The sequence below is a fragment of the Rhinatrema bivittatum genome, chromosome 15, assembly GCF_901001135.1.
Source record: "Rhinatrema bivittatum chromosome 15, aRhiBiv1.1, whole genome shotgun sequence".
Classification (NCBI taxonomy): Eukaryota; Metazoa; Chordata; class Amphibia; order Gymnophiona; family Rhinatrematidae; genus Rhinatrema; species Rhinatrema bivittatum.
In genome coordinates, this window is record NC_042629.1 from 57709918 (window position 1) to 57737648 (window position 27731).

Here is a 27731-nt window from a genome sequence, read left to right on the forward strand (position 1 = left end):
ACTTGAGGATGCTCCAACAAATCAAGCTATAGAAGTCATGGAGCTGTCATACTTACAACCCAATTCCAAGAGGATTTTCATTCTCCGAGGTCATGTAAATGCCTCTAGACTGACGTACTTAATGTAAGACGAGCAGCTGGCCTTTTAAGTCCCCTGGAGAGCCTGCTAGACACTATGCTTCAACCACAATTATGGGGTAGTAGCTACTAATGCCGATTTTGATTTAGTCTTATGAAAAAAGAAAGCATGTTAACTTTCGATCAGACAGGGGTTTTTAATATTGCACAAGAATCATTTCAAAATGTGAAAGATGTAGAGAATTCAGAGCCAATCGGGTAGACAGTAGCCATACAACCAGACAGTGAGACATTTCAGCACATCTTTGCAGGATCTGACTATTGATGTATCCAGAGCATGGCTTTTCCTAGAGACGCAAGAGCTGTATCATCTAAACAAATATGGGGGTGGGATGAGGAAAATAAGGACAACATTTCTATCCAGGGCAAAGGAAATACACTCACAAAGAGTTCAACATACAGACAAAAATATCAAATGGATGGCAACTGTATTAGTTTACAAAATCAGATTTTGTAATCCTCATCTCTCTATGATCACATGACAAACACCAGCCATATTTATTTCTATAGGGAACGAGAAAAAGGTAATGTATTTTTCACTGTGCTCAATATACAAAAATGTTTACATGTGCAAGCTGATCATGACTAATACTGGATATCATTTTCATTTATTTTAAAACTTTATGGCACTGACTTTGTACTACATTTTGTTTTCTTCTTTTAGCCCAAATATCCCTTGAGAATATTTTAAGAGTTCTCTTAACTTCAGTGGGGACAACAGGAAGGAAGGAAAAAAAAAAGCAGGCATGAATTACAAGAATTAAAAATGCAGGTGGGAAGAAATGCTCCTGCATGAACAGAGACAATGGCTGGGAGTCTACAGGAATGTATCTGCTTCTTTCCCACAGTGCAAGGGCTGCCTTGGCTAAGAAGTCCCGACAAATACCTAAGCCAACAATAACTAAAGCTAGTTAGAGATCCCAGGTACAGTGGTATTTAATCAACATTAGGCTCTCAGTATTCCATGCTAGTGGCACACAACATCAGACAGCAGAATACACTGGGGGAGCCTCCACACTCTATACAGATCGAAGCAAAAATGACCGGGCCACTGTCTTGCTGAACTCCAGAAAGTAGATATCCCATCGTCACAGTAGAAGGCCTTCTAAAAATAGGATTAAAAAAGCACCATACCATTTTCAATTCTATCTCCTGAAGTTCTATGGCAGAGGGGTTATTCTAGATAAGATCATCAACACTGTACAGTGTGTTATGATTGATCCATGCATATAAGCCAATACAAAAACGCTCTTAAGAGATTTGGAGAAGGGTCTCATTCCATTCACATGCAAAAAGTAAAAAACCTTATGGAGGGAGAAAGCAGAAGAACTGGGCAGACTGGATGAGCCAACTGGTCTATCTGTAGTCATCTACTATGACACTATATATATATTTTTTATTTTGCTTTATAAACAAGAGACTTCCTCCTGTACAAACAGCTAAGGAATAAGCTGACCATATATGCATTACAGTCCAAAACTCCAAACCTATGAGAACCATCAGGCACAAGGAAGTTCAGATATAAGTGGCATGTTTTCCTGCTGATAACACATTTTAAACAAAAATCCTAAAGAGTTGTGGCATTTTTTTGGCCTGGCTATTTTCTCCTGCTTCTCTGTCCCTTCCTGGAATCTGGCACCATGAGCCTTTATTCACAACTACCTGTGTATTTTTCCCCTATCTAATATTCCTCCAGCATACCTAGTCTGGTCATTGCTGCTGGGGACCATGCACCAGGCCTCTGGCCTGGTGAACCTGAATCCTAAGTACCAAATATCACCTTTAAGCAATAAGTTCCTTCCCAAAGGCTGTGAATACTTCCGCTTCAGCATCACCAGTCCCAGCCAACCCAGGGAATGGAAAATGGGATCATTCTAGGAACCTTTCACATGACGGTGCACAGAACTGCCGAGTCACCAGGCCAGCCAACAGATAAACGTTTTATGTTAAAAAGTATTAAAAGCAGCATATTTTGTGTCAAACAGCATTTCCTTCTGAAGCCATTAACCCTTTTCAGAGAAGTACTGCTTTAAATCTGATTTCTAACATATGCTTGGGACACATTCTAGAGCACTTATTCTAGCTCTTTAGTGTTTACCGTTAGATATATTGATCTGGCTGTCCTGGATCATACTCTCAAATTTCCAAGCTTGCAAGCCCCACCAACACTATGGTATGTTCAGCATGGTTTTGTCAAGCCCTCAAAATACCCTCACACGCTTAATAGCCTTGTGAGGAAAAAGTGCAAATATTACACACTATGGATGGTGATTCTCTGATAAGTTTATTTTCCTAGCACCAACAATTATAAATCATGAAGAATACGGGTACAGCTAGATTTAATCATAAGACAGGGTTTTAGCAGACTTGAAAATCAGAGGCCTATGTACTAAAGCATGAGTAGGCAACTCCAGTCCTGGAGTGCCACTTCCTGCAGGGGTATATGTACTAGGGCTGACATCAGATTGAAATCTGATCCGTCTCCAACTGTTATACCCATTGGTCCCGAGTCCATCTGCTACATGCTAGGAAACAGGTCTTGTTTTCAAATCATCCACAATGAATGTGCATGAGATATATCTGAATACAAGTGAGGCAGTCCATGCAAACATAACTCATACATATTCATTGTGGATATCCTGAAAACAAGGCCTGTTGTGGCACTTCAGAACTTTGTGGCTCAAAAGTAATATCCAAAAATCTCTCTTTATGGAAAGTGTGGTGGGTGCATGGAATGACTCCCAGAGAGTGATGTTGCAGTTGCGTCTATCAGTTATCCAGTTTGACTCCAGAACTGGGGAACTGATAGACGCAACTGCAACATCATTATCCACTTTGATGGTGAGGGATGGGAGAGAGAAGAGGAATCAGATTCATACCACATCCAACATGGGCCCTGACACACAGACAAAGGAAAAAGCACAGGACTGCTTCTACAGCCAAGTCCATAAGCAAAGCACATCAAGCAGCACTGTCTGAATTTTCAAGGCTTCTCACCCAATAAAAATGTTGCTAGCAGTAAATTTTTTATGGGTTATCACAAGGCTTGGGGATAACTGCACAGCGCGGCAGTTGCTACCCTTAAGAAAAACATGGGGGTAACCTGCACAGTATGGCAGATAATACCATAAAAAGCTTGCTAGGCAGACTGGATGGACCATTTGGTCTTTTTCTGCCGTCACTACTACATTACTATGAGATGGCACAGACAAAAAAAATTGGTAAAAGAATTAAAAAAAAAAAAGTCATGAGAAAAGCACAAAGGATCTCTAGGGGCAACGAGGTCAATAATAAAACACTTGGGTAAGCTGCAAGAAGCAGCAGTTACAATCGAAACAGCAGTGGCATGATTGCATAGGGGCCTCCAAGAAAGCATTGGGTAACCTGGTCTGAACAGCTGTTACCGCTATAAACAGCAGTGGTACAACAGTCTTGGACTTCATGGCGTGGCAGCCGAAACCCTAAACAGAGGTGGTACAATGGCATTAGGCTTTGATACCATGGTTAAAATCCCAAAGTCAATGAGCACAAGGAAGCCAGATTTTTCACAACAGCCTTGCCAACCTTGCTGGTTGTAGTGATTCTTAAAGAGTTTGATCATGAGACTGGGAAGGGGGGAGGGGGGAGGAGGACGGGGACAGACGGACAGGATGTTAGGTAGAAGCACAGCTGCTATGGGAGTCATAACTGAGGATTGCAAAACCTGAAATGGCCTTCCAGCAGAGGTGATGGAGGCCATCACTCTGGCTTTTGGGCATGCATAGGACAGATACAGAGGGTAGTGGTGGAAAAAAAGATTGAGAGGTCAGATAAAATATATGTGGGAGGAGAGTTGGTGATGGGCTGCTTACAGGAATTTGCACCTACCCAAAATGGACGAATCTCACATGGGTGGACCATTTTGATCTGTATCTTCCATCATTTAACTAGGTTGCTATATACATATTGCTCATGGGAAATCTTGCCTTTGATGCTATTATAGAAAGTCAACCTCACACAGAGGATAAATACTTCAATCTGCAGAGCACATACAGCTCTCAAATTGGTTTAAAGATCCCACCGATCTCATGACCTGGAGCAGGCTTGAGTTCAGGATTACAGAAAACCAATTTAAACAAACGAATTGAGTGTGGATGTACTGAATTGGTTCAAGTAAACTGCTTTCAAAAATAGCTTTCAAGACCAATTTTTTAGTGTGGAAAAAAAAAAAAAAAAAAAAAGACTTAAAAGCTACTGGCATACTTCAGAGGAGAGGCTCCCATGTAAAGTCATCATATCAGAAATGGAATGCCTGTGACTTCTCTCACCTGATGCCAAAGGTCGGATCCATTCTTTGCTATTTAAGTCAAGCCTCCAGAGGTCATTGAAAGCAGCATTGCAGCTGCTCTGTGTGCAACCCCCGAACACGTACATAGATTGATTGGAGTCATAGTAGCATGCACCTGGAGGGGAAACAAGAGAACCCAGAAGGTGAGAACAATGCCATGTTTACAGAGAAACTACAACTATCAGCACCATACAGCACAGTGATCAGCACCACCTTCACAGTGGTTTATAACTAGGGGTTCAGATTTTAGCGATCTTTATTTGGCAGTCAGAGACTGTTGCAGGCAGCTCTGATTTCCTGCTGCAACTGACTGTTGTAGTAGTACAGTATTTTCTGCATCTTTTGGCTGACTTTTTTTTTTTTAATCAGAAAACTGCAGTAAAATCACTTACACCAGCCATGGAAACTTTTCACCTAAAAAGGGGGCTGCCAACAGGGCTCCAAAGCTTGCCCAATAAAAAAAGTTTGCTTACCTGTAAACAGGACTCTCCATAGAGAGTAGGACGAATTGGCTGTTACACATGTGGTACATCATCTAACAGCCCAGACATGGTAAAGACTTACTTGAGCATGTGTGAGTGTTCCTATGTGCACCCACCACCTCATGAGCCCTTCAGTCTCTTCCATAGCTTAAGTGAGAAAGTTGACACCCCAGGAAGCAAGCGGTTATTAAGTACGGCTAATTTATCCTTTGTCTATGGAGAGCCATGTTTACAGGTAAGAAAACTTGCTTTCTCTGTCGATAGAAGGTATGCTTTAGCCATTGTGTGGGGGGAAAGTCCAAGCTGAAGGTTGCACTGAAGCAACACTTAAAGACAACACAATCCCAACATTGGGCACCTTGAAAGACAATCCCTGTCACAAAAAACACAAAAAAAAGAAAAATCGCTGGGAAACAAAGAAGATATTAACAACTGAAAGAGAATGAGATCCGCCCACTATGACGTCACCACACTTAGCGTTTCAGCCGGTAAACGACGCCGGTCCACCAGGCGTTGCGCGCCGAAGGGGCGCAACGCCTGGTGGACCGGCGTCCTTTGTGCGCCCTTTGTGCTCCTTTTAAAATTGTATTTATGTTTTCGTTGATAATTTTAACCTTTAGTAATGTTTAGCGTTTTGCTATATTTATAATTATTTTGTTATAGATGTTCAATGTATTAGACTAAGGAATTTTATTTCCTGCTTATACTGTTTCATTGTAAACCGGTTTGATATGCATCAGATGCAGGAAAATTGGTATATAAAAATTAAAAATAACAAATAAATAAATAAGTGAAGAGTGGACTACTAGGTAAACAGGCTGCATAGACCTGCTTGTCCAAAGTTAGTGTCTCCTTGGGCATGCTGTCCAAACAGCAACAGTACTTGAAGGTGTGCACAGATGACCAAGTAGCAGCTTTGCATACATCTTCCAAAAAGTGACCTTGCGATGAGCCATTGAAGTCATCATGACTCTCACTTGATGAACCTCGAGTCTGTAACCTGCAAGCCAGCTAGTGCACAAGAGCTTGCGATACAAACCACTAGCTAGTTGGACAGTGTTTGTTTGGCAACTGCCCTTCCCAATCTATTGGGATCAAAGGGAACGAACAGTTAAGAAGCTTGATGGCAAGGTTGTCCTTTTGAGGTAGTATGCCAGGGATCTCTTGCAGTCCAAGGAATAAAGAGCTCATTCTCCTTTGGCACACAAGGTTCTGGAAAGAATGTAGAAAGCACAACAGCTGGATTATTTGACATGCAGACAACTTTTGGAAAGAACTTGGAGTGGGTTTGTAGCACCATGCTAACACGCGGGAAGAAAAAAGGCCAGCCGCGGGTACCACAGTTTCTTCTAGCACCGCTGCTGTTCCCACTGGGCTTGAACGTGCTGATAGCCCAGCGGCAGCGGGAGAGACCGGGAGCGCGCGACACACCTGCCTGTGCTTGGCGGCGCCGCAGACCGGCAAAAAAACCCCACGGCCTGGTCCGCGGACCGGTGGTTGGGGACCCCTGATGTAGAACATGATCATTTGATTGCCTGTCTAGATTAAGATTCTATTTCCCAAGAGGAGGTGAGAAAGCACCCTCAGAGCTCCAAATGGTTGATTTGCAGATGACTCTTCACTGGGGACAACAATCCTTGATGTGTGAACCCCACACTCCTTGGTTGAGGTATAGTCACTTGATGTAGTGGGATGCATAGCGAGACACACAGAATTTCCAGTTTCATCTATCACTGAAAGAATGTTCTCATCCCAGATATTTGGTGGAATAATGGTTGATAGAGCTGATCCCATTGGCTTCAAAGACCCTCTCCCCCCCCCATAAAAGACACACACGTTGTGGTTATTGCAAATTAAGGCTCATGGTATAAAAGGATTCCTAGGACTGGTTCCAACTGAGCTGAAGGACAAAGGAGCAGGGGGAAACTGCTAGGTAAAAAAAAAAAAAAAAAAGTCTACCACTCACTCTGAACTGATGTGAAGGAAAGTCTCCAGGCCAAATAGCCATACTGATAGCTAAAACATAAGCAGGGGTCAAAAAAAAAATAATCTAATGAAATACCAGGGCCAAAGACAGATTAGAAAGAGTTGAGGCAGCCTGACTGTAAAGAAAAGATGTGGAAACATTTTCTTCTCAGAAGGAAATACATCCAACACTGAGGATGAAAAAGGACTGGTGGTGTCAGTCTGATGCACACTTGTAAAAGCAAGGTATACTACAACTGAAGGCTAGACTTAAGTCTCCCAAACCAAATTATTAATATACATCACACTACCACTTACAAAGGGCGATAAAACCCTCACATAGTCACAATCTCTTTTCTGCTACAGCACAGTCTGCCAACTTAACAGCTTCTAAGTCACTCCTACCATCATTACTAAACGAAGCCAAAATTAGACGATCATGGTCTCATAGCTGCTATTTCATTTTTAACAGTTGCTGCTTTCACACCCTAATGGTGCCCGGATAAAATATTCCAACCTATAAACATGAAAAAACTCAGCTACTACCAAACTCAATATATGCATCCCATACCCCAATCAATAAACAGAGGATCATAACTCATTACCCCATAACTGCTACACTGCAATCAAAATCACTCATGACATATCACCGCGTCAACAAGACTAACTATGTAGTGCGATTTACATATCCTATTATACAAAACCACCTGATCTACACAACCAATCACTGGTTACCAAACAGCCTTGCGCTCAGGCAAGCCTATAATAAAAAAATGCTCTTGGATGTCCTATGGACTTCTCTCACAGTCCAATTACTTGTCTACAAAAAAAAAAAAAAAAAGACCATTCTATACCCACGTTATAGGGTTCCATATTGTATGTTTATCTGTGACATTTATATTTGTATATCTTTTTTTTTTTAAATATATGTTTTGCTATAAGATTTTTTTAACATACATTTTCATAAATTAAGATTATGCATTAATACATTTATGTTCATGATCATACTTTTTTGTTTGAATTGCATATAGACTATTTGTATTATTTCTTTAAAATGACATTTTTTTGAATAGTATTTGGCATCTCTCAATATGTATATGCATTCCTGTGAATGCCTTCTAAGCTTTTCCACAGCTTTCTAGGAAATGTTCCATATTGGATGCCATTGAATTACATTGTCCTCAAAGAATTATGTAATTGCAGGCTACATTACAACATCCATAAAAGCAACAAATGAGAGGAAAGGCTGATAGGAACATATGAAACCTTCACTATATATTAGTAGTCAGCCATTCTAGCTTTTAGTGATGCCTTAAATATCTCTCTTTTCTTTGAAAGAATATTAAGACAGGTTTTTAATTAAACATTTTTCCCCTGTAACCTGCAAGCAGGTCTCTCACTACCCACCAATGGGCTGTTTATGGGGACAAAATCTACCCCACTACATTACAGGGCATCCTATACCATGTGTTACTTCCATCCCTGCCGCAAGTTTGCAGAATTGCTAGCAGGCAGCAGAGATCATGTGGATCAGCAAAAAGTAAGAGGCATTAATTTTAGAACAAAATGACCTTTGCTTGGGCCCTCCAGGGGGGTCTTGCTTTTTTTTTGTTTTGTTTTTCAGGACAAGTTTTAGTACGGCACACATGGGTCTCATATGTCTAGGCATAGTAGACACATGAAAGAACACACAATGTAAAGTGCAAAATAGCTTCTGGTAACATCATACACCTAGGTGTTCTTTATAGCACTCATTTTACTCTTGCCAAGGACAAGAAAGCGATGACCTACAGAACAAATGAAAGGCATTTAAATCTCCGCAGAAGCTGATACTCAGTCCAGGGGATCCATTTCATTTGGCACAGCCTATTGCTTCTCTCTGCAGTTTTTCTGCTTGGACTTTCCATGCAGCTCAGAATGCAGCATCATAGTCATTTGATCCCACATGCATGGCTACACTGTAACGTGTTGGGCTAGCTTCAGATGCTTAGTCTCTTAAAAGTCTTCAACTATTGATATTTTAGTAAACTACTCTTATTGCTTTGGAATTTTTCATACGATCTAATGAATCCCTCTTCTGATTGCAGAGTCCAAAGAAGAAGAGGAAGAAGAAAATTGAAGGCCTACTAGCCATTTTCTTGGCCTTTGGTTAATTGCCACATTAGCAATACTTGGCTCTTTTCTTAGTATGTTGGGAAGTCATATTATATTCCTAATTATTGCTGGTCAGAGAACAGAAAGCTAAGCTGATAATCAAATTTCAGTCTACTGCTTGACAACTCAATGCATGCCTAAACAAGGAATACTGCTCCCCTTGCAGTTTACCCTCTCACTATATCATCTTGGTACGAGGAGCCTTGTGAGAAAACAGGGATGGAACTTCCAACTGGAGAATCTTCATGTCAGGACGAGTCATGGGAACCACATGCACTGCTGCCACCATATGTCCCAAGACAACCAACACTTCTTGGGCTGGGACTTGATCCCACAGTAGGGTAGTTCTAGAGCAAGGCCTAAAAGCAAAATGCTCGCTCTGGTGGGAAGCCCACTCTCTCCCCAGGGCGTCTTTCTATGCCTCTTTGGGCAGGAACAAATTTCAACTTGGCAAGTTCAATGATGAACCCCAGTGACTAAGCAGCTGAGGTTCATTTTCCACAGGGAGCCTAACACTCTTGCTTGGGAAAGTCCAATCACTAATCAGTTATCCAGGTAAGAGAAAAGACAAGTTTACTGGCTATAAAGGTGCGCCACCACTAGGCATATTGTGAAGACCCTCGAGGCCACCAAAAGCTCAAAAGGGAGAACCTTGCATTAGTACTGAGAGAAATGCACCATGAAACAGAAGTATTTCCAATGGGAGTGATATATGGGTATGTGAGCACAGGTGTCTTTCAGATCCAGGGCACACATCTAATCTCCTGCTTGAATGAAGGCAGGATGGTGGAAGTTTATTTTGAACTTCCCCTGTAACGGGCTCTTGTTCAGTCTTCATAAATTCAGGATGGGTTTCGATTCCTCCTGACTTCTTGGGATAAGGAAATAGCAGGAGTAGAACCCCTTGCCATGGTATTTGGGAGGAACAGGTTTTATCACCTGCTGGCTGGGAAGCAACTCCACCTCAAAATGAGCTGGGTTGAATGAGAGATCCGGATTGAAGGCTGAACGGTACAGTGCTGGAAGATGGAAAAAATGCAAATGGTAACCAGAAGTCACTATTTTGAGGACCCAATGGGTCTTTGGTGACCTTCTACCACTCTTCCAGGAAAAGGTGACTTTAGGCCAGAGGGTTGAGTGTGATCAAAAACTAGGCCCAAGCTTATGCTGGGATTGTTGCAACATCTTTAGCTGATGTGTCTCATGCTCATGTCCATGAGCCAGTAGTTGCTGTTGTGGGAGTACATGTGGTACATGATATCGCTAAAATTGGTGGAAAGGTTGTCTCTGGAAGAAGGGTGTTTAAAAGCAAAGTAAGGATGCCTAGAAGATGGCTTTTCAGGTCCCATCAAGAAACTGGACAGTAGTATATGCTGCTCCTTAATTTGGGCAACGATTTCCCTGACTTTGTCTCAGAAGAGGTTGTTTCCTGAAAAGGGTATCTCGGTCAATTTATCATGAACAAACGCTGGGTCTCAGCGAAGACATTCTGGTATACTCCAATGGTCATTGCAGAAGATCTTACTGCAGGATCAAATGACTGACATTGAACAGAGATGACATTCACACTCCTCTACATCCAGAAAAGCCCACCAATAGTCTTGTCTGTTCTCCATCCAATGGCTAGATTGTCCATATAAATGTGTAAGTATTGCAACATGTAGATTTGGTGGGCCATGGTAAGGGCATTGAACATCAACCTCTGAAAAGCTTTCTAAAATTATCCAACAATCTAGGGTCCTTGTCCAGTGGGCTATTTGAGAAGATTCTGGTTGTCTTAGCCTGTTTTAGCACTGACTTCACTACCACTGATTAGTGCAGTAGCTGGACTACCCCAAATCCTGGGGTTTGTTGTACTCTACATTTCAAATCTAGCTTCCTGGCTTCTGGGGACAGGATGCTGGACTCTCCCACATTCTTATCTTAAATCTCATAGGATCAAGTAAATTGGGATTGCTGCAAGCTTGGATGAAGTTTCTAGAATCTGGAGCAGTGCAAAGATCTCAGTGTGGGGGTCCTTGTCCTTGCTGATTTAAACTCCCAAAACCTTACCCAGCTTGTACAATAATTTGGCATACAAGAGGTTTTTTGGTGGTTAAGAATGCTCCAGCAGATCAGATAAGGAGTCAGAGGGAATCCCTATAAACCATTCATTGGAAAAAAAAGAGGTGAAGGGACACTAAGCCACAACCCCAATAATGAAGGTGATCAGGGCAAGGATCTCGGTTGTCTCGGAGAGGAATATTTTCAGGGCATGCTCCAGACTGTGGTGTCCTATGCTTCCTCCTGACACTGGCTACATTTCTCCACGGAGAAGGATGTCTAAGGACTAAATTCCGCCACTGTGACTCCTGATGGGAGCTCCTTAGGCATGGAGACAAGAGGGACTCTCCCCCCTTGATTGAACAAATCCATTACACTAGCTGCTAGTGAGGGAAAGAAAGTCTTAATTCCATTAGCTGGTATATGGGCTGCTATGTTCTGACCAGGAGTTGGGGGAAGAAATATCCTCTTGGTGAGTCCAGTAAAGACTTATCCTCTGGAGAAGCTTCCTATGGGCTCCAGAAGGGAGCTCCCTCCTGAGAGAACTAAACCAGAAGATGCATGGAAACCAGAGATAATGCAGAGCATATCAGATCTGCATCTCCAAAAAAAGTGTTTGCTCGAGAAGAAGGGCCAGAGATAAAGACATTGAAATGGAGGGAGATAAATGTAAGGAATCATCTTCAGAGACTATCACTGATCATTCCCACCTCAAATGCATCTAGGGCACCAAAAGGGCCGAGGAATGGTACTCAAACTACGCCAGGGTGTGGGGTTTTGATGGCATGGAGGTTAAGTGAGGTGCTGGTTCTGCACTGACAAGCCCCACAGGGCTCAGACCGAGGGGGCTCATGAAGCGGTGCACACACAGGAACTCCTACAAAAGCTCTATGAGCTAGAAGAGAAGGGTCTGTTCAGTGTTGTTGGATTACGTCATGGCTAATTCAGCCCTGATTGTCAACTGAACAAAAAACGAGTATTTTTGGTTCTGTAAATAACCCCTCAGGAAGTAAAGTCCAACTGACCCTAGGAATCTTCTACAATGTTATGTGTCCTTCACTTGACCAATGCTGCCCTCTTAAATTATTAATACAAGATGATGAATCAGTAATGAGATTGCACTCCTAGAAGCAGAGAACTTTAATTTACTTACTGAAAATAAAGTAGTATAGCTCCCTTGAGAAAGAACTCCCAGTTGCTCAGAATATCCTTAGACGAAAATTACTTGTTTTATTCCTCAAAACAATTAGCATACATGGAATGCCTTTTACCCACAGCAAATCTCAAAGTGCTTAACAATAAACACTTGAGAAAATATGATGTATGCAGTCACTTATGATGTACATAACCAGGCAACTTGTGTCCCCCTCTAAAATGTGTAGTAGTGTAGGAGCTTCAGGGCACTATGCACAAGTGGCTTGAGGTGCTAATTAACTTTTACAACAGGGATAAGCAGCAGGGAATCTATCAACCATTTGGGATCCTGCCAAGTACTTGTGACCTGGATTAGTGACTTTTGGAAACAGGATATTGGGCTTGATGAACCTTTGGTCTGACCCAGTATGGCAATTCTTGGTTCTTATGGAGTTAAAATCCTGGAAAGACCACAGAAAGAAGCAATAGTACTAAGGGGTCAAAGATAAACCAGGTTGGGACATGAGGGAAAATCTCATATTCCATGCAAATCCATTTGAATGAGCCTGATGTTTATATTTCCAGGGGCTTCTGACTCAGATTACTACTACATTCATGAGGGGAGAAGGAACATGCAGAAAATTCCAAGATCAGAATTTCTGTTAAAGTATGTCAAAGCAGAGAGAGCATTCACAGCTTGTAGTGGAGTTGGGGGTATCTCAGCCATTGCACATGAGAGACATTTGGTGGTAGATTCAGTATGTACATGCACTTGATTCTGGAGAGATCTACAGCTGGAACTGCTGTGATGGCTGAGCTGGATTTAAAGGAGTGGTTCACAGATTAAAAAAAAAAAAAAATAGGGCAAAGCCCTGGACCTAATGGTGTTCTAGCCTAGTAAAGAACAGTTCCAACAGAGTTTAGAAACCAAAAGAGCAGGTTGGCCCTGTCAAAAAAATGTCAGGATCAGACATTTGGCAATGCTGTCTGTTCAGACTGTTAGAATTGCCATTAGCGAAGGCTCAACCAAGATGCCTCCTATAAAGGGAGGCAAGTGATATTCTCCAATAGTCAATCTGGAGCCCCAAGAAAATGCTATGACTCAGTCACATCCTTTAATCAATAACCTAAGATAATGATCAGAAGATGCATCACTTCAGAGCTTCACAACCGTCCCAACTACAAAAGGTAATAATGAAAATTCACAATTCAATCACAAAGCAAGGGATAGACACATTTAATCTTTATATTATTCAGAATACAGTGAGAGAAGGAAAGAAATACCAGGCCAAGCTAAGCTCTGATTAACCATCAAACATGAGGGATCAGTCTTTCCAGCTTACTTACTGTGTGAGAAGCGTTGTGTGATGGGGGTCCCAGGATATGGGTATGTTCGACTCTCCCATTGGATGTTCCCTTCCTGGACTGCTTTGATAAAGCCATAGTAACACTGATGTGCCACACCTAGAGAAAGGAAGAAAACAGACTCAATAGTACATAAGTTCATGGGCACAAACCTGGATACCCAGGAACAGAACAAAACTGAGATGTTAGAATACAAAATCCCTTCATACATTACATGCCCACCATCTAGAATTCAATCTCCATGTATTCACATCTAGATCAAAATAAGATGCCAAGTTGAAATACAAAGGAAAGCATTTTAAGATGCATACTTTTACTTTTGAAATCTATATTTATTTTCTGTAAGGAAATTCTTCCAAACGTTTCTGATACTATAGTGCACCTGCTGGTGCTGTCCTAATAATCTGTAGGGTGGCCGAAGGAAATGGCATAGTTTCTCCTTTTTATCTCAACTCTTGAGTACACAAGACAAAGGAAGTTATTCCATGGGGAGATCCGTAAACATTTGATCTGCAAATAGCAAGAAACAAGCATAAACTGTTTTCTTCATGGACGTGCATGGAGACAGAAAAACTCTCCGAGCTCAGAAAGACCTAGGTACTCCGAGTGCACATTAACCTTCCTGCAAAGCCACATGCTGCGAGAGTCTCCTCAATCTTTCTGCTCAAGAAATTTTTCAGCTGCTTGTCGCTTCTATAATTATTCCTTCAAACACTTGTTTTGAGCGAGTCATCAAAAAAAAAAATTTCAAGGTTTTGATATCCTTTTTTGGCATTTGCCATTTTTCAAATTTGAGTTTGATTTTTTTTTTTTTAAATGTCAGACTTGAAACCAAGCTTAAGAGATGTCCTAAATATTCGAGTAAGATGTCTCTGCCACATCTCCATGACTCCAGATGTCTTGAACCTTCACACGACATGCCGAACATCACTTGTTGTGCCCGAATGTCTCCTAGGACCCGAAGATCCAGAAATCACACACAAACTTCTTAGAATCACTTTATTCTGTCTTCTGTAGTCAGGAGAAAACCTAAATCACTGAAGGTAATGAGGACAGAGTCCACAACTTGGCGCAATCGCCAAGTCCCCTCAGTAAAGAGGAAGGTAAGCTGTGCCAACACGGAGAAAGGAGGTGCAACTCCCACTCACTAAAGTATAGAGAATCATCAGCTCAAAAAAAAAAACAAACCACCACTGGAAACCCTCCAAAGTGCATGCCATGGAAAGAAGATTGGTGTAGGAGCTGACATTATCCATTGAGTCACTCTTTGGAAGAGGAAATAAACCAGAATACCTCATCTGTGTGGTATTGTTTCCCCTGTGGCACCAAGCAGGCTACATAGATGGGCACAATCTTCACCAATGAAAATGCCACTTCTGGTACCAGAAACATAGAACCTGTTAAGCAGAAATTGTCTATATATTTTTAAATGTTTTAAGTTATGTTTTCATATGATTTGTCTGTTTTATGAGTGGGAATAACAAACCACTTTGAACTGGGCCTAAGCAACCTCTAACAAACATGGGAAATGTGACAGCAGCAAAAGACCGGTATGGCCTATCTAGTCTGCCCATCCATACTATTACAGCTTTACAATTCTTCACACTCCCTCACAGATCCTGTCTTTCTCCCATGCTTTTTTGAATTCAGATACTGGTTGCCTCCACCACCTCCACTGGGAGGTTGTTTTATATGTCCACTACCCTCTCTAAAATTACCCCCTTTCACCCTCATCCCATGACTCCTCATTCTAGAGCCTACTTTCCATTGAAAAAAAGCTCACTTCCAGCGCACGGAAACCACATATATCCTCTAGCTAGCTTTTTGTCTATGGAATACATGTTTAAATTCTCAAGTCTATCCCCATATGGTTTAGAACGAAGACCACTGACCATCAAATGGTTCCTCTCCAGCAATTCCTTCTGTTCCAATGGATGAACATTCCTCCTAAAGAAAACATGGGAAGATTGTGTGAAGATCTAATTTTACTAATATGTAGAAGTTGCTTGAATCTTCTGTAGAGAAGTGACCCCTAATTTGGATACCATGGCTGCAAACCCAATCTACTATTCCACAATAACCACTGCGGAGATGAAATGCTGCAAACCCACTCAGATTCACAAAGTCCTTCTCCCATCGAGGATAAGACACCTCCAGGAAATCCATTCTATTGAAATATCTGATTCAGGAGGTAGCTCGTTTTTTTCTAGTGCCTCACACTTGATTCAGAGGATGAACAATCCAAAGATCTTCCATCTGACCCCTTCCCTTTTACTAAGCAGTACATCTCCACCTAAGGCTATATCCTACCCCATTTCCTGCAGAATATGGCTAATGAGATTCCCTTCAGATTGCAAGAAAAATCAGAGCCTAGATAAGATCTCTTTGGTTTGCTTAAATACACTCATGAACTTAAGCAGGTATGGCATTCCAGTAAAAAGGTTATTTCAGGAAGTTCAGTCATCTCTAGGGCATGACAAAGTTCAATTCCCCCACCACTCTATAAGAACATAGGAATATAAGAATTGCTATACTGGATCAGACCAAGGGTCCATTAAGCCCAGTGTCCTGTTTCCAACAGAGGCCAATTCAGGTCACAAGTACCTGGCAAGATGCCAAACAGTAAACAGATCCCATGCTGCTATCATGCAGTGATTGGTAGTGGCTATTACTTATGTCTATTTGGTTAATAACAGTTTATCAACTTCTCCTCCAGGAATTTGTCCAAACCTTTTTTAAACCCAGCTATGCTAACTGCCTTAATCACATCCTCTGGTAACACATTCCAGAGCTTAATTGTGCATTCAGTAAAAAAAAGTTCTTCCATTTGTTTTGAATTTGCTTCATATTAACTTCATGGAGTGTCCCCTAGTTTTTGTATTATCTGAAAGAGTAAATAACTGATATATATTTACCCATTCTAGTCCACTCATGATTTTATAGACCTCTAATCATATTCCCTTCAGCCATCTCTTCTCCAATCTGAACAGGCCTAACCTCTTTGGGGAGCTGTTCCATCACCTTTATCATTTTGGTCCCCCTTCTCTGTACCTTTTCCAAAGCAACTATATATTTTTTGAGATGTGACTAGAACGGCACATGGTGCACCTTCACCATGAAGCGATACAGAGGCATTACGACACTGTTTCATTCTCCATTTCTTTCCTAATAACTCCTGTTTGCTTTTTAACCACTGCCTCACACTGAGCCGAGGATTTCAAATTATTGTCCACTATGATGCCCAGGTGAGAATATCCAATCCTCTCATCAACTCTGACATAGTAGTTAGTTCATACATAGAGCATAGACACTTCTGGCTGACATGACTGCCACATGAAATACTAATTTTCCATGTGAGAAATTTGAGAGAAGCCGATTCCAGTGGTTCAAAGATGGCTTCATTAGCGTGTGAAAATCACATTCAGGTCCAATGGTATAGTGGTTTTACAACTGGAAGTTTAGTATGCCATAAACCTTTCATGAACTTGGACACCAAGGATGAATGGAAATTGGCCTACCCCTCAACTTGAACATGGCAGGCTACTATGAAATAGATGTACTCTTATGAGGTGCTAAGATTATTGGAAGAAAAGGAAAGCAAGTACTTAAGTAGCTCTATTGAATGAATCTAAGGAACTGACACCACCATGTGGAGAATAGTTTCCGTTTAAAACCATAAGCTCTCTCTCTCCTAGTGGATGGTTTCTTGGTGGACACTATTAGGTCCTCAACTTTTAGGTAAGATGAATCTAGCATTAGTGAGCACTTGACATCCAGGCTAACAAGTTGAGAGTAGGCAGGATCAGATGAATCAGACATCCTTCTTGAATTAATAAAGATGGATCTGCCCCAAGATGGATTAAAGGGCTGCTGGATAGGGGTACCAGAGAAGCAAACCCATACTTGTCTGGGCTATGCAAGAGCAAATAGAATTAGACTGGTCCAGTCTTTGAGCACTTTTTGCACAATACTGCAGGGCTTCCCAAATCTGTCCTGGGAACCTACAGCCAGTCGGGTTTTTCAGGCTATCCACGATGAATATGCATGAGATAAATTTGCAAATCATGGAGACTTATGCAGATTCATTGTGGATATCCTGAAAGCCCAATTGGCTGTGGGGTCCCCTGGACAGGTTTGGGAAACCCTGCCAAATTTTGCTGGCTATCAGTGGGAATTGGTAGAAAAGAATCATAACATTTGCATTCCAATTGAGCAGAAGAGTGTCCTGAGCTGGGAATAATGGTGCAAAATATTTCCACTGTTTTCCTCTAATCTGAAGAGTTTGACTGCAGAAGTCCGCACAGATTAAACAGTCTGTCAGCAATTGATTGTTGTATGGACCATTTGCATGGTCGAAATATTCTACTGAGGCGATCTGCTAACCAAGTGGGAGATCCCTGGTAGGTAGGTTGCTTGCAGGACAGCTTGCTCATTCTCATATATCTGTACTGCCTCCTGGCAAAGAGTCCATGACCTTGTGTTGATCTGTTGTTCACGTAGAACAGGGCTATCTGGTTATCTGTCTCAATGAGAATGTTCCTCCTTTGGATGAGATGTGTGAAAGTTGTCAGAGTGCATCTGATCACCTACAGTTACAAGAGGTTGATTTGAAATTCTTTTTCCACTAATGATCAAGTGCCTTGAGTTTGAAAAGAGCCTGTGTGGGCCCCTCAACTCTTTGTGGAGACATCTGTCACCTGTGTTATTTGGTGAGGACTCAGAGGAGCTCAATCCTGAAGAATGACAGGGTCTAGCCACCAGTATAGATTTTGCTTCATTTTTTTTTTTGTGAGTGTCACACTGGTGATTAATGGTGAGTCAACTGATCCCATTGGGAGAAAAGGCCCCACTGCAGAAGTCAGTTGTGAAGGCGGGTTAAAAGGCAGGTGAGGATACTGATGATTCTGCCTGCACTGAAAGATCTTGGCTGCAGCATGAGCTTTCTGCCTTCCACTGGGGAAGTTGTACTGCTCTACAGACCTGAAACTGGAACTGTCACTGCCCCTCTTCCTGGTGAGATTGTAAACTCCGCCCCTGCTGATGTCAGAGAGCACCATGATAACAGGTAGGTGAGGACGCTGAAGGCATGAACGAAAGGAGCCTGTCCCTTCAAATGCACCTGGTGTGCCTGCTGATAGAAGATTGCTCTGGGAATGGGTCAATTTTGGCATGTTTTCCTCCAGATGCATGTATCCCAGTTTTAACAGTAATAGGCTGCTATGGTGATCCTGGAGGCAATTCCTGCAGTGAGTATACAATTAGAAGTTTCTTGGTCCCTCTTAAAAAAGACAAAATCATTCTGTTGAGATATATATATTTTTTTATTAACACTCAAATCAAATAAGAAATTCCATGTTATTTTTTACCTCTTATGTGACCACAAGCTAGATATACTGTGCATCACTGAATCATGGCCAAGTCTGATGGTGTACTTCTGAATCAACTTTGTCCACCTGAATATACTTACATTTCCCCAACTTGACCCAATAGGATAGGGGGTGGTTTAGTAGTTAACTTTAGGAAGAGTTTTGATTTAAAAAACATAATTTGTATGATTGATCTACATTATGAGGCTCTAGTTATTTCTTTACAGATGGTGAATATTTATTTTGTCCACCTGGACTGATGGTCCATAATGTATCCCCAGTGATTGAGCTTCTGTCTTGTTTGTACATGTCTGAAATCAACCATTGTTTTGGCAGAAAAAGGTTTTAAATTCATATGTAAATTAATCAAGTTCTTGTGAAATGATTTTAGAAGCTATGTTGGCCTTAGATCTAATATTTATAAACCCTGAGTTTATAACCGAACCGTTTTAGTATTTATTGTTGGAAGAGAATCCATTGTCTGATCACTACCTACTGTGTTGAAAATGTAGAGTTCTTAGGAAAAAAAAAAAAGTCCTCTGTTGCAAGACAATAAGCTCATTATGAAACATGATCACACTGACAAGCTATTGTTTCGTTATCATACATTGCAAAAATCAGAGAGATTTGATCCGAAGAAAACCAATGATGCAACTTCTATTTTATTACATTTTACAATCTATTAGCGAGGAATTAGCCCCACTAAGAACTCTCTTTCCTACAAGAAGGCTGCTCCTTGGTTTAATAACGTATTATGGCAGATGAAACAGGAGTTCTTAAATGGTTTCAGTCATTTCTCACTGATAATTTCCAGAGTGTATCAGCTGCCTCTAATCACTCAGCTTGGCACAATATGTAGAATGGAGTACTTCAAGTTTTTGCCTTGTTGGCAGTGCTTTTTAACATCTGACACCACTTTGCAAGTTGTCATCCAGTCTGGGTGTGTATGACAAACTATGTGCAGACAATATACAATTTGTTTTTTCTGAACAATCCTCATGGCAAGCTATCCAAGATGTGTTAACTTTATGCTTGCCTTCTATAAATTGGTGGCTGTTTACAAAAACGCTTAACACTGAAAATTGATAAGAGATCATTAGTCTCTGTTTCCCTCTCCAACCACCCTACCTTTTTCTTATTATAAAGGAAGTAGGCTCTCATTTAACTGTAAGTAAACAGGTTCAGAATTTAGGCGTAATAGTGGACACTGATTTATCAATGAGTTCATGTTAGATTGGTGGGCAAGTCTCTATTTTTTAAAATCTGGTTGAATGCGAAGTCTGAAACCTTTACTCCCTTATGAAGGACTTTGGTCAGTTCTTCAGGCTATGATACTGACCAGCTTGGACTATTGTAATTCGCGCCTTTTAGACCTTCCAAAATCTATAATTAAAGATCTTCAAATAGTCCAAAACAATGCAGCACGGATAGTGATAGGGACACAGAAATATGAGCATATCACACAGACAATGAAGGCTCTACATTGGCTCTGATATAAAGCTGCCATGATTATTTTCAAATTCATGAATAATTTCATGCAGATTCCACGGATTAGCATTTTGGTCCAAATGTAAGTTCCTTCCAGAGCTTTACGGTCAGCAGGAAAAGCCTTACTGGAGGTTCCTTCCTATAGGATGGTTCACCTAGCTGAAGCTCTTGACAGGGCCCCTTCTGTGCCATTCATTGCCAAAGGCGGTATGAACACTGACAGATTTTAAACAATTCAAAAAAACCCAGAAGACATTCATGTTTCAAGAAGCTTTAGGGAAGGATAGCTAAATTTAGTTGGGAATGTTCAGTGTCTCAGTTAAGAGTTGAAGTTCAGTAATATGCAGCATTACAGGAAATTTGGATGTGTGTTATGTTGCTAATGGGTTGTTTTATGCCTGCATTTTATGGATTTTGTTTTATCCTGTTTTACATGTATTTGTTTTATTCTTACAGTATTTAGTGTTATGTAATTTTTTTTATTGTTCTATTTTGTCAGTCTTTGGTGTTGTGACTATGCTTTACATTTTCCATATTATGAATGGTTTATTATTATCTGCTGTGTACTGTAGAACAAGTGGAATATAAGTGATTTAAATAAATAAAACTAAGCAAACTGCCATGTGGCCCAGAACAAGCAGAACTTCCCTGGCTGTTACTTTATCTGCATTCAGCAGTCTGTATACCAGGGTCCTGAGAATATTGATCTGATGGGAGGAAAGCTCTCTTTCAGAGAAATCTATCAATGCTCCAATAAATTTGATTTTCTGGGCAGAAAGAGTTGACTTTTCAAAATTCAGCAAGAATCCCAGTGATTGCGGGAGCTGAATTGAATTCTTCAAGGAGGTTAGTACACCTTTCCGGGAAGTTGCCATTATAAGCCAGTCTAAGTAATGGAAGACCAAGAGTCCCCCAGGGTGATCCATCTTGAATCTCTCCAGGAGCACATTCTTGTTCAGGCTTCTTAAACCCAGGACGGATCTCAATCCCCAGGTTTTCTTGGGGATGAAGCAGTAAGAGAAGAACTCCTGGCCTTCGAGAAGGGATGGAATGGGTTCTACCACCCATAGACTGAAGAGCAACTCCATCTTCAGACAAGGCTGTGTCGTTTCAAATGGATCTTGATTGAAGGCTGAGCAATATGGAAGCTGGGAGAAACACAAGTGGTATCTAGATTCCACAATCTTGAGAACCCAGCGGGTCTTTGGTGATCTTGTGCCATTCTTCTAGGGTAGTACTGATTTCTCCTCCCCTACAGAGAAGATGGCTGCTAGGTTTGAAAAGTGGTCAAAAAACAGTCCAGGTTTGGGCTGAGCCTATGTCACTTTTAGTTGGCAATGCTCACATTATTGACTTTGAGCCAGAGGTTTTTGCTGCTGAAGTAGCCGTGGAATTCGGTACCACCGAAATTGCCAGAAGGGGCGACTTTGAAAGTACAACCTTTTAAAAGCATAGTAGGAGTGCACTGAAGTTAACTGTTGCTCCAAGCTTGAGGACAGACACTATTCTTTTGAGCAACTGTTTGAAGCCCAGAGAGATTGAACCCCAGAGAGATGATCCCTTAAGGCAAGGGACATCCACTAGCTTGTCGTAATCATCTCACACAAGCTACCGGCTTCTCAGCCAAACAGAAGCTGAAGAGGAGAGGGACATCAGATTGAATGCTTTGTATAAGAAACAAATATGTTGGCATATATACTCTTTTGCATCCAATATTGGCTGAAGTTATGCAGAAGGAATGACATCAATTTTTGCATGCAATCATACAAATTTTGAACCATGTAGAATTGATGAGCAGAAATATGTGCATTAAACCAGAGAGCTCTGAAACACCTTTTTGCCAGAACTGTCTGGTAGTTTGTGATCTTTCCCTGGTGGAGTATTTGAAAAAATAATTTTCCTTGTTCTTTTAAGAGCAGATTCCACCACAACTGATTGGTGTGGCATTTGTACTATTACGAAGCCCTGCATTTTTGTACTCTATACATGGGGGTAACCTGTATGGAACAGCAGCTACTTCCCCTAACAAAAGGCATGGGCATTAGGAGTCAGACGATAATCAACACTGGGCCCTTACTTTTACGGTCCAGTGTACTGATATGCAAACATTAGGGAAAAAGCTCATGACTGCTTCTACGGCCAAGACCAAAAGCAAAGTGTTCAAGTAGCATTGTCTAAATTATCAAGACGACTGCTCACCCTATAAAAAAAAATAGCAGTAATTTTGTTATGGGTTTGACAGTGCTTGGTTTTGAATGTTATTACTACCCTTAACATAAGGCTTAGAGGTAAAGTGAATGGAGTGGCAGTTACTACCATATGAAACTTGCTAGGCAGACTGGATGCACCATTTGGTCTTTTTCTGCTGTCGTTACTATGTTACTTAATCTAATTTCCTTGCTACTGGGGCGCAGGTAAAGCAAATGTTGCTTACCTGATGTAACAGGTGTTCTCACAGGACAGCAGGATGTTAGTCCTCACAAATGGGTGACATCGAGGATGGAGCCCACCACGGAAAACTTCTGTCAAAGTTTAAACAGAACTTTGACTGGCCCCTACTGGGCATGCCCAGCAAGGCACTGACCCTGCAGCCAGCAGGGGTCTCCCTTCAGTCTGATTTTCAAAGCTACAGGCAGTGCCTAGAAAGTAAGAATAAAATGAACCCAACACCGCGGGGAGGCGGGCGGGTTTCGTGAGGACTAACATCCTGCTGTCCTGTGAGAACACCTGTTACATCAGGTAAGCAACATTTGCTTTCTCACAGGACAAGCAGGATGGTTGTCCTCACAAATGGGTGAGTACCGAGCTGAGGATGTCCCGACTTGCACCAAATGTACCCAACGGTGTGCAGCAGGCACAATAAGTGAGGAGAAATTTGGGAAAGGGCATCCGCACCCAACCGGGTAGGTGGAAGGGTGTTGGTACATCAGGTTGGAAAAAGGTTACGCAAGACAGACTGGCCGAAGATGGAGTCCTGTCTTCCAGCCTTGTCCAAACAATAATGGGCTGCAAAGGTATGGAGAGAACTCCAGGTTGCAGCTTTGCAGATGTCAGGAAGCGGCACCGATCGAAGGTGTGCCACTGACGTCGCCATGGCCCTCACAGAGTGTGCTTTAACACGGTCTTGAAAAGGAATGCCAGCTTGCTCATAGCAAAAAGAAATGCAGTCCGCCAACCAGGAAGAAAGAGCCTGCTTACCCACAGGTTGTCCCAACTTATTAGGATGGAAAGAGACGAATAATTGAGTGCTCTTCCTATGGGAAACTGTACGGTCTAGGTAAAAAGCTAGAGCTCGTTTACAGTCCAGGGTATGCAGGGTCTGCTCTCCAGAGTTGGAGTGGGGCCTGGGAAAAAAGATAGGTAGTATGATGGATTGATTGATATGAAACTCAGAAACTACCTTAGGTAAAAATTTAGGGTGAGTGCGGAGTACCGCGCGGTCCTGCAGGAGCTTAGTGTAAGGCGGATAGGTAACTAGGGCCTGTAATTCACTAACCCTGCGAGCTGAAGTAATAGCCAAAAGGAATAACACTTTCCAAGTGAGATATTTAAAGTCACAGGAGTGCAGAGGTTCGAAAGGAGGTTTCATAAGACGACCAAGAACCAGGTTAAGGTCCCAGGATGGGGCCGGAGGACGCAAGGGCGGCTTTAGATGGAGCAAGCCTTTAAGAAAGCGTGTTACTAGGGGTTGTACTGAAATAGGATTACCCCCAATACCCTTATGGAAGGCGGCTACCGCACTGACATGCATTCTGATAGAAGAGGTTTTAAGACCTGATTCAGAGAGATGCCATAAATAGTCCAAGAATTTGGAGATTGGACAGGAAAGGGGATCAAGGGACTGAGAAGTGCACCATGATGTGTACCTTTTCCATTTGTATGAGTAAGACTTTCTTGTGGAAGGCTTTCGTGAAGCTATCAGGACCCGAGAAACGGAATCTGAAAGGTTGAAAGGCTGAAGGACTAACCTTTCAACATCCATGCCGTCAGGGACAAGGCTTGGAGGTTGGGATGGAGGAGGCATCCGTCGTTTTGAGTGAGCAGATGCGGGTCCTTTCCCAGAGGAATGTGCCTGCGGATGGAGAGATCCTGGAGTATTGGAAACCATACTTGGCGTGGCCAGTAAGGTGCTATCAGGATCATGGTTCCTCCGTCCTGGCGTAGCTTCACGAGAGTCTTTGACACAAGAGGGAGTGGAGGGAATGCATAGAGCAGACCGGTTGTCCACTTGAGGGAGAATGCATCCCTCGGCCGAGAGTGCTGGCTCCGAATGAGAGAGCAGTAATCGTCCACTTTGTGGTTCTGAGGGGACGCAAAGAGGTCTATGCGGGGAGAACCCCACTTGAGAAACAGAGAGGTCGCTACCAGAGGATCGAGTGACCACTCGTGTGGTTGGAAGACACGGCTCAGCTGGTCTGCCAATACATTGTCTACTCCCGGCAGGTAAGTGGCCCTGAGGTACATGGAGTGGGAGAGGGCTTCCGCCCAGATCTGCGCAGCTTCCTGACACAGAAGGAAGGAGCCTGTGCCTCCCTGCTTGTTTATGTACCACATGGCCACTTGGTTGTCCGTCTGGATTAAGATTATCTGATGAAAGAGATGATCTTTGAAAGTGCGGAGCGCATAGCGGATTGCTCGAAGTTCCAGGAAATTGATCTGGTGTTCGGCTTCCTCTTTGGACCATAACCCTTGGGTTTGAAAGTCGTCCACATGGGCTCCCCAACCGATGTGAGAAGCGTCGGTGGTTAGGATTACTTGCGGATCCGGTGGAAGAAAGGGTAAGCCCTGAAGGAGGTTGACCTGAGTCGTCCACCAGGTTAAGGATAGGCGCAGGGCTTGTGTGACTGTGACTATGGAGGACAGAGGCTGAAAAGCTTGAATCCATTGGTGTCGTAGAGTCCATTGTGTTACTCTCATGGCTAGTCGGGTCATGGGAGTGACTTGAACCGAGGATGCCATGTGCCCTAGGAGAATGAGGAACTGGCGAGCCGTGGCAGTGTTCTGAGACTGGAGCTGGCGAGCCAGGGACATTAGGGTGTGGACCCTCTGAAGAGGAAGGTAAGCCTTTGCCTGTAAGGTGTCCAAGTCTGCCCCAATGAAGGATAAGGTTTGAGACGGGACTAAGCAAGATTTCTCGTAATTGACAAGAAACCCTAAGGAAAGGAGTGTTTGAATTGTCAATTTTAGGGAGGATTGAGCTATCTGTTGGGTGGAGGCCCTGATTAGCCAATCGTCCAGGTAGGGGTAGACGTGGACACCTTCCTTCCTTAGGAATGCTGCTACCACTACGAGACATTTGGTAAAGACTCGTGGGGCAGAAGCCAGACCGAAAGGTAGGACACGGTATTGATAATGGTCGTGGCCTACTAGAAACCGCAGATATTTGCGATGGGATTGTGTGATCGCAATGTGGGTATAAGCGTCCTTGAGGTCGAGAGAGCACAGCCAATCCCCTCTTTGTAGCAGAGGGAGCAGCGCGCCTAGGGTTACCATTTTGAACTTCTCTTTTTGAAGGTATTTGTTGAGGGCTCGAAGGTCCAAAATGGGACGTAGTCCCCCTGATTTCTTTGGTATTAGGAAGTATCTGGAATAGAATCCCTTGCCTCGTTGAGAGGGAGGAACGGGTTCTATAGCATTTGATTGCAGAAGAAGGGATACTTCCTGTTGTAATTGAGCCAAATGGGTGGATAGACTCCACGCTTGAAGAGGCGGGGAGTCTGCCGGAAGAGTTTTGAAGTTGAGGTGGTAACCCTGTGCGATAATTGTTAGCACCCACTGATCTGAGGTGATCTGCAACCAAGGTTGTAGAAAATGGTACAGTCGACCTCCTACAGGGATGTCCGGAAGAGGGGTTTGGCATGTGTTCCCTACAGGGGAGTCAAAGGCCAGCCGCAGGCCCAGGAGGAGGGGCTACAGTAGGCCTTTGTTTCCTAGGCTGACGCAGCTGAGGCCTAGTAGAGGATCGAGCTGGACGAGGCCTGGCCGATGGAGGGTAATAACGGCGTGGTCGAAAGAATGACTTCTTAGAGTCTTTCTTTTGCGGTTGCTTGGAGGTCAGCTCAGGTGGGACAGATGAGAGTTGTTTCAACGTCTCATGGTGGTCTTTTAACTCCGCCACAATCTGCTGAATTTGCTCTCCAAACAAATTATCGCCTAAGCAGGGTAAATCAGCAAGACGATCCTGAACCTCTGGGCGAAGGTTGGATGATTTTAACCAAGCCCAACGTCTGGCTGAGATGGCTGTGGCTGAAACTTTTGTGGAAGCATCGAATATGTCGTAGGCAGTCCTAATCTCGTGCTTCCCTGCCTCAAATCCCTTGTGAAGAAGGGCTTGAAGCTGCGGTTGGTATTGGTCTGGCAACGTGTCAGCATAGTCTTGCATCTGCTTAAGGATGGCTCTGTTGTACTGAGTCATGTAAAGTTGATATGAAGCTATGCGTGAAATCAACATAGCTCCATGATAGACTTTCCGTCCAACACTATCTAGGAACTTGTTGTCCCTGGTAGGTGGGGTAGAAGAGTGTGGCTTAAGACGCTTGGCCTTCTTCTGCGCGGACTCAACCACAACAGAGCGATGATCCAGTTGAGGTTTTTGGAAACCTGGTGCTGACTGGACAAGGTAGGTGGAGTCAGCTTTTTTGTTAACTGGGGACACTGATGAAGGAGATTCCCAGTTTTTCTTGAGCAGATCCAAAAACACCTGGTGTATAGGGATGGAAGCGATGATTTTTGGAGCATCCAGAAATTGAAGGAGTTCCATCATCTGGTGTCTGTCATCAGCTTCAGATTGTAGTTGAAAAGGTACAACTTCTGACATATCTTTCACAAAATTAATGAAAGATAGATCCTCAGGAGGAGATCTTTTTCTACTCTCTGTAGGAGATGGTGGCGAAGGCAAATCTGTGTCAGAAGATGTATCATCATCATCACCCCAGGTATCGTAGGGATCAAGTGGGGCTTGTAGCCCTGATGGACCTGGCTGAGGCTCTGAAGGCATCGATGGAAACCGAGGTGGAATCGGTGCTGTAGGTGGAACCAGAAATGGCATCGATGGCTTCGGTGCTGCCGATGGAATCGGTGCCTGGCGTGGAATGGATGGAACCGAAGGATATATCGGTGGAGATATACCAGAAGGCACCGATGGAACCACCCCGGAAGGGGGAATTCGGAACGGTGTTTCTCCTGCCGATGAAAATCCAGTCGGAGACGGTGGTGTTGTCGATGGTACTGGAATCACCGATGGAAGGGCCGTCATGAGCGCCTCCATGCG

The 27731-nt window shown here is 42.8% G+C and overlaps 1 protein-coding gene across 2 annotated transcripts in view; it reads right to left on the reverse strand.

The window, feature by feature from the left end:
- The window catches only part of FBXO42 (F-box protein 42), a 117218-nt gene that overhangs the window by 39889 nt on the left and 49598 nt on the right, over positions 1-27731 (reverse strand). For both annotated transcript variants that reach the window (XM_029578292.1, XM_029578291.1), the window contains exons 3-4: positions 13590-13706; positions 4445-4579 (exon numbers count right to left, since the gene is read on the reverse strand). In XM_029578292.1, the coding sequence (XP_029434152.1) occupies positions 4445-4579; positions 13590-13706 (252 nt within the window). The remainder of the gene's footprint in view (positions 1-4444; positions 4580-13589; positions 13707-27731) is intronic.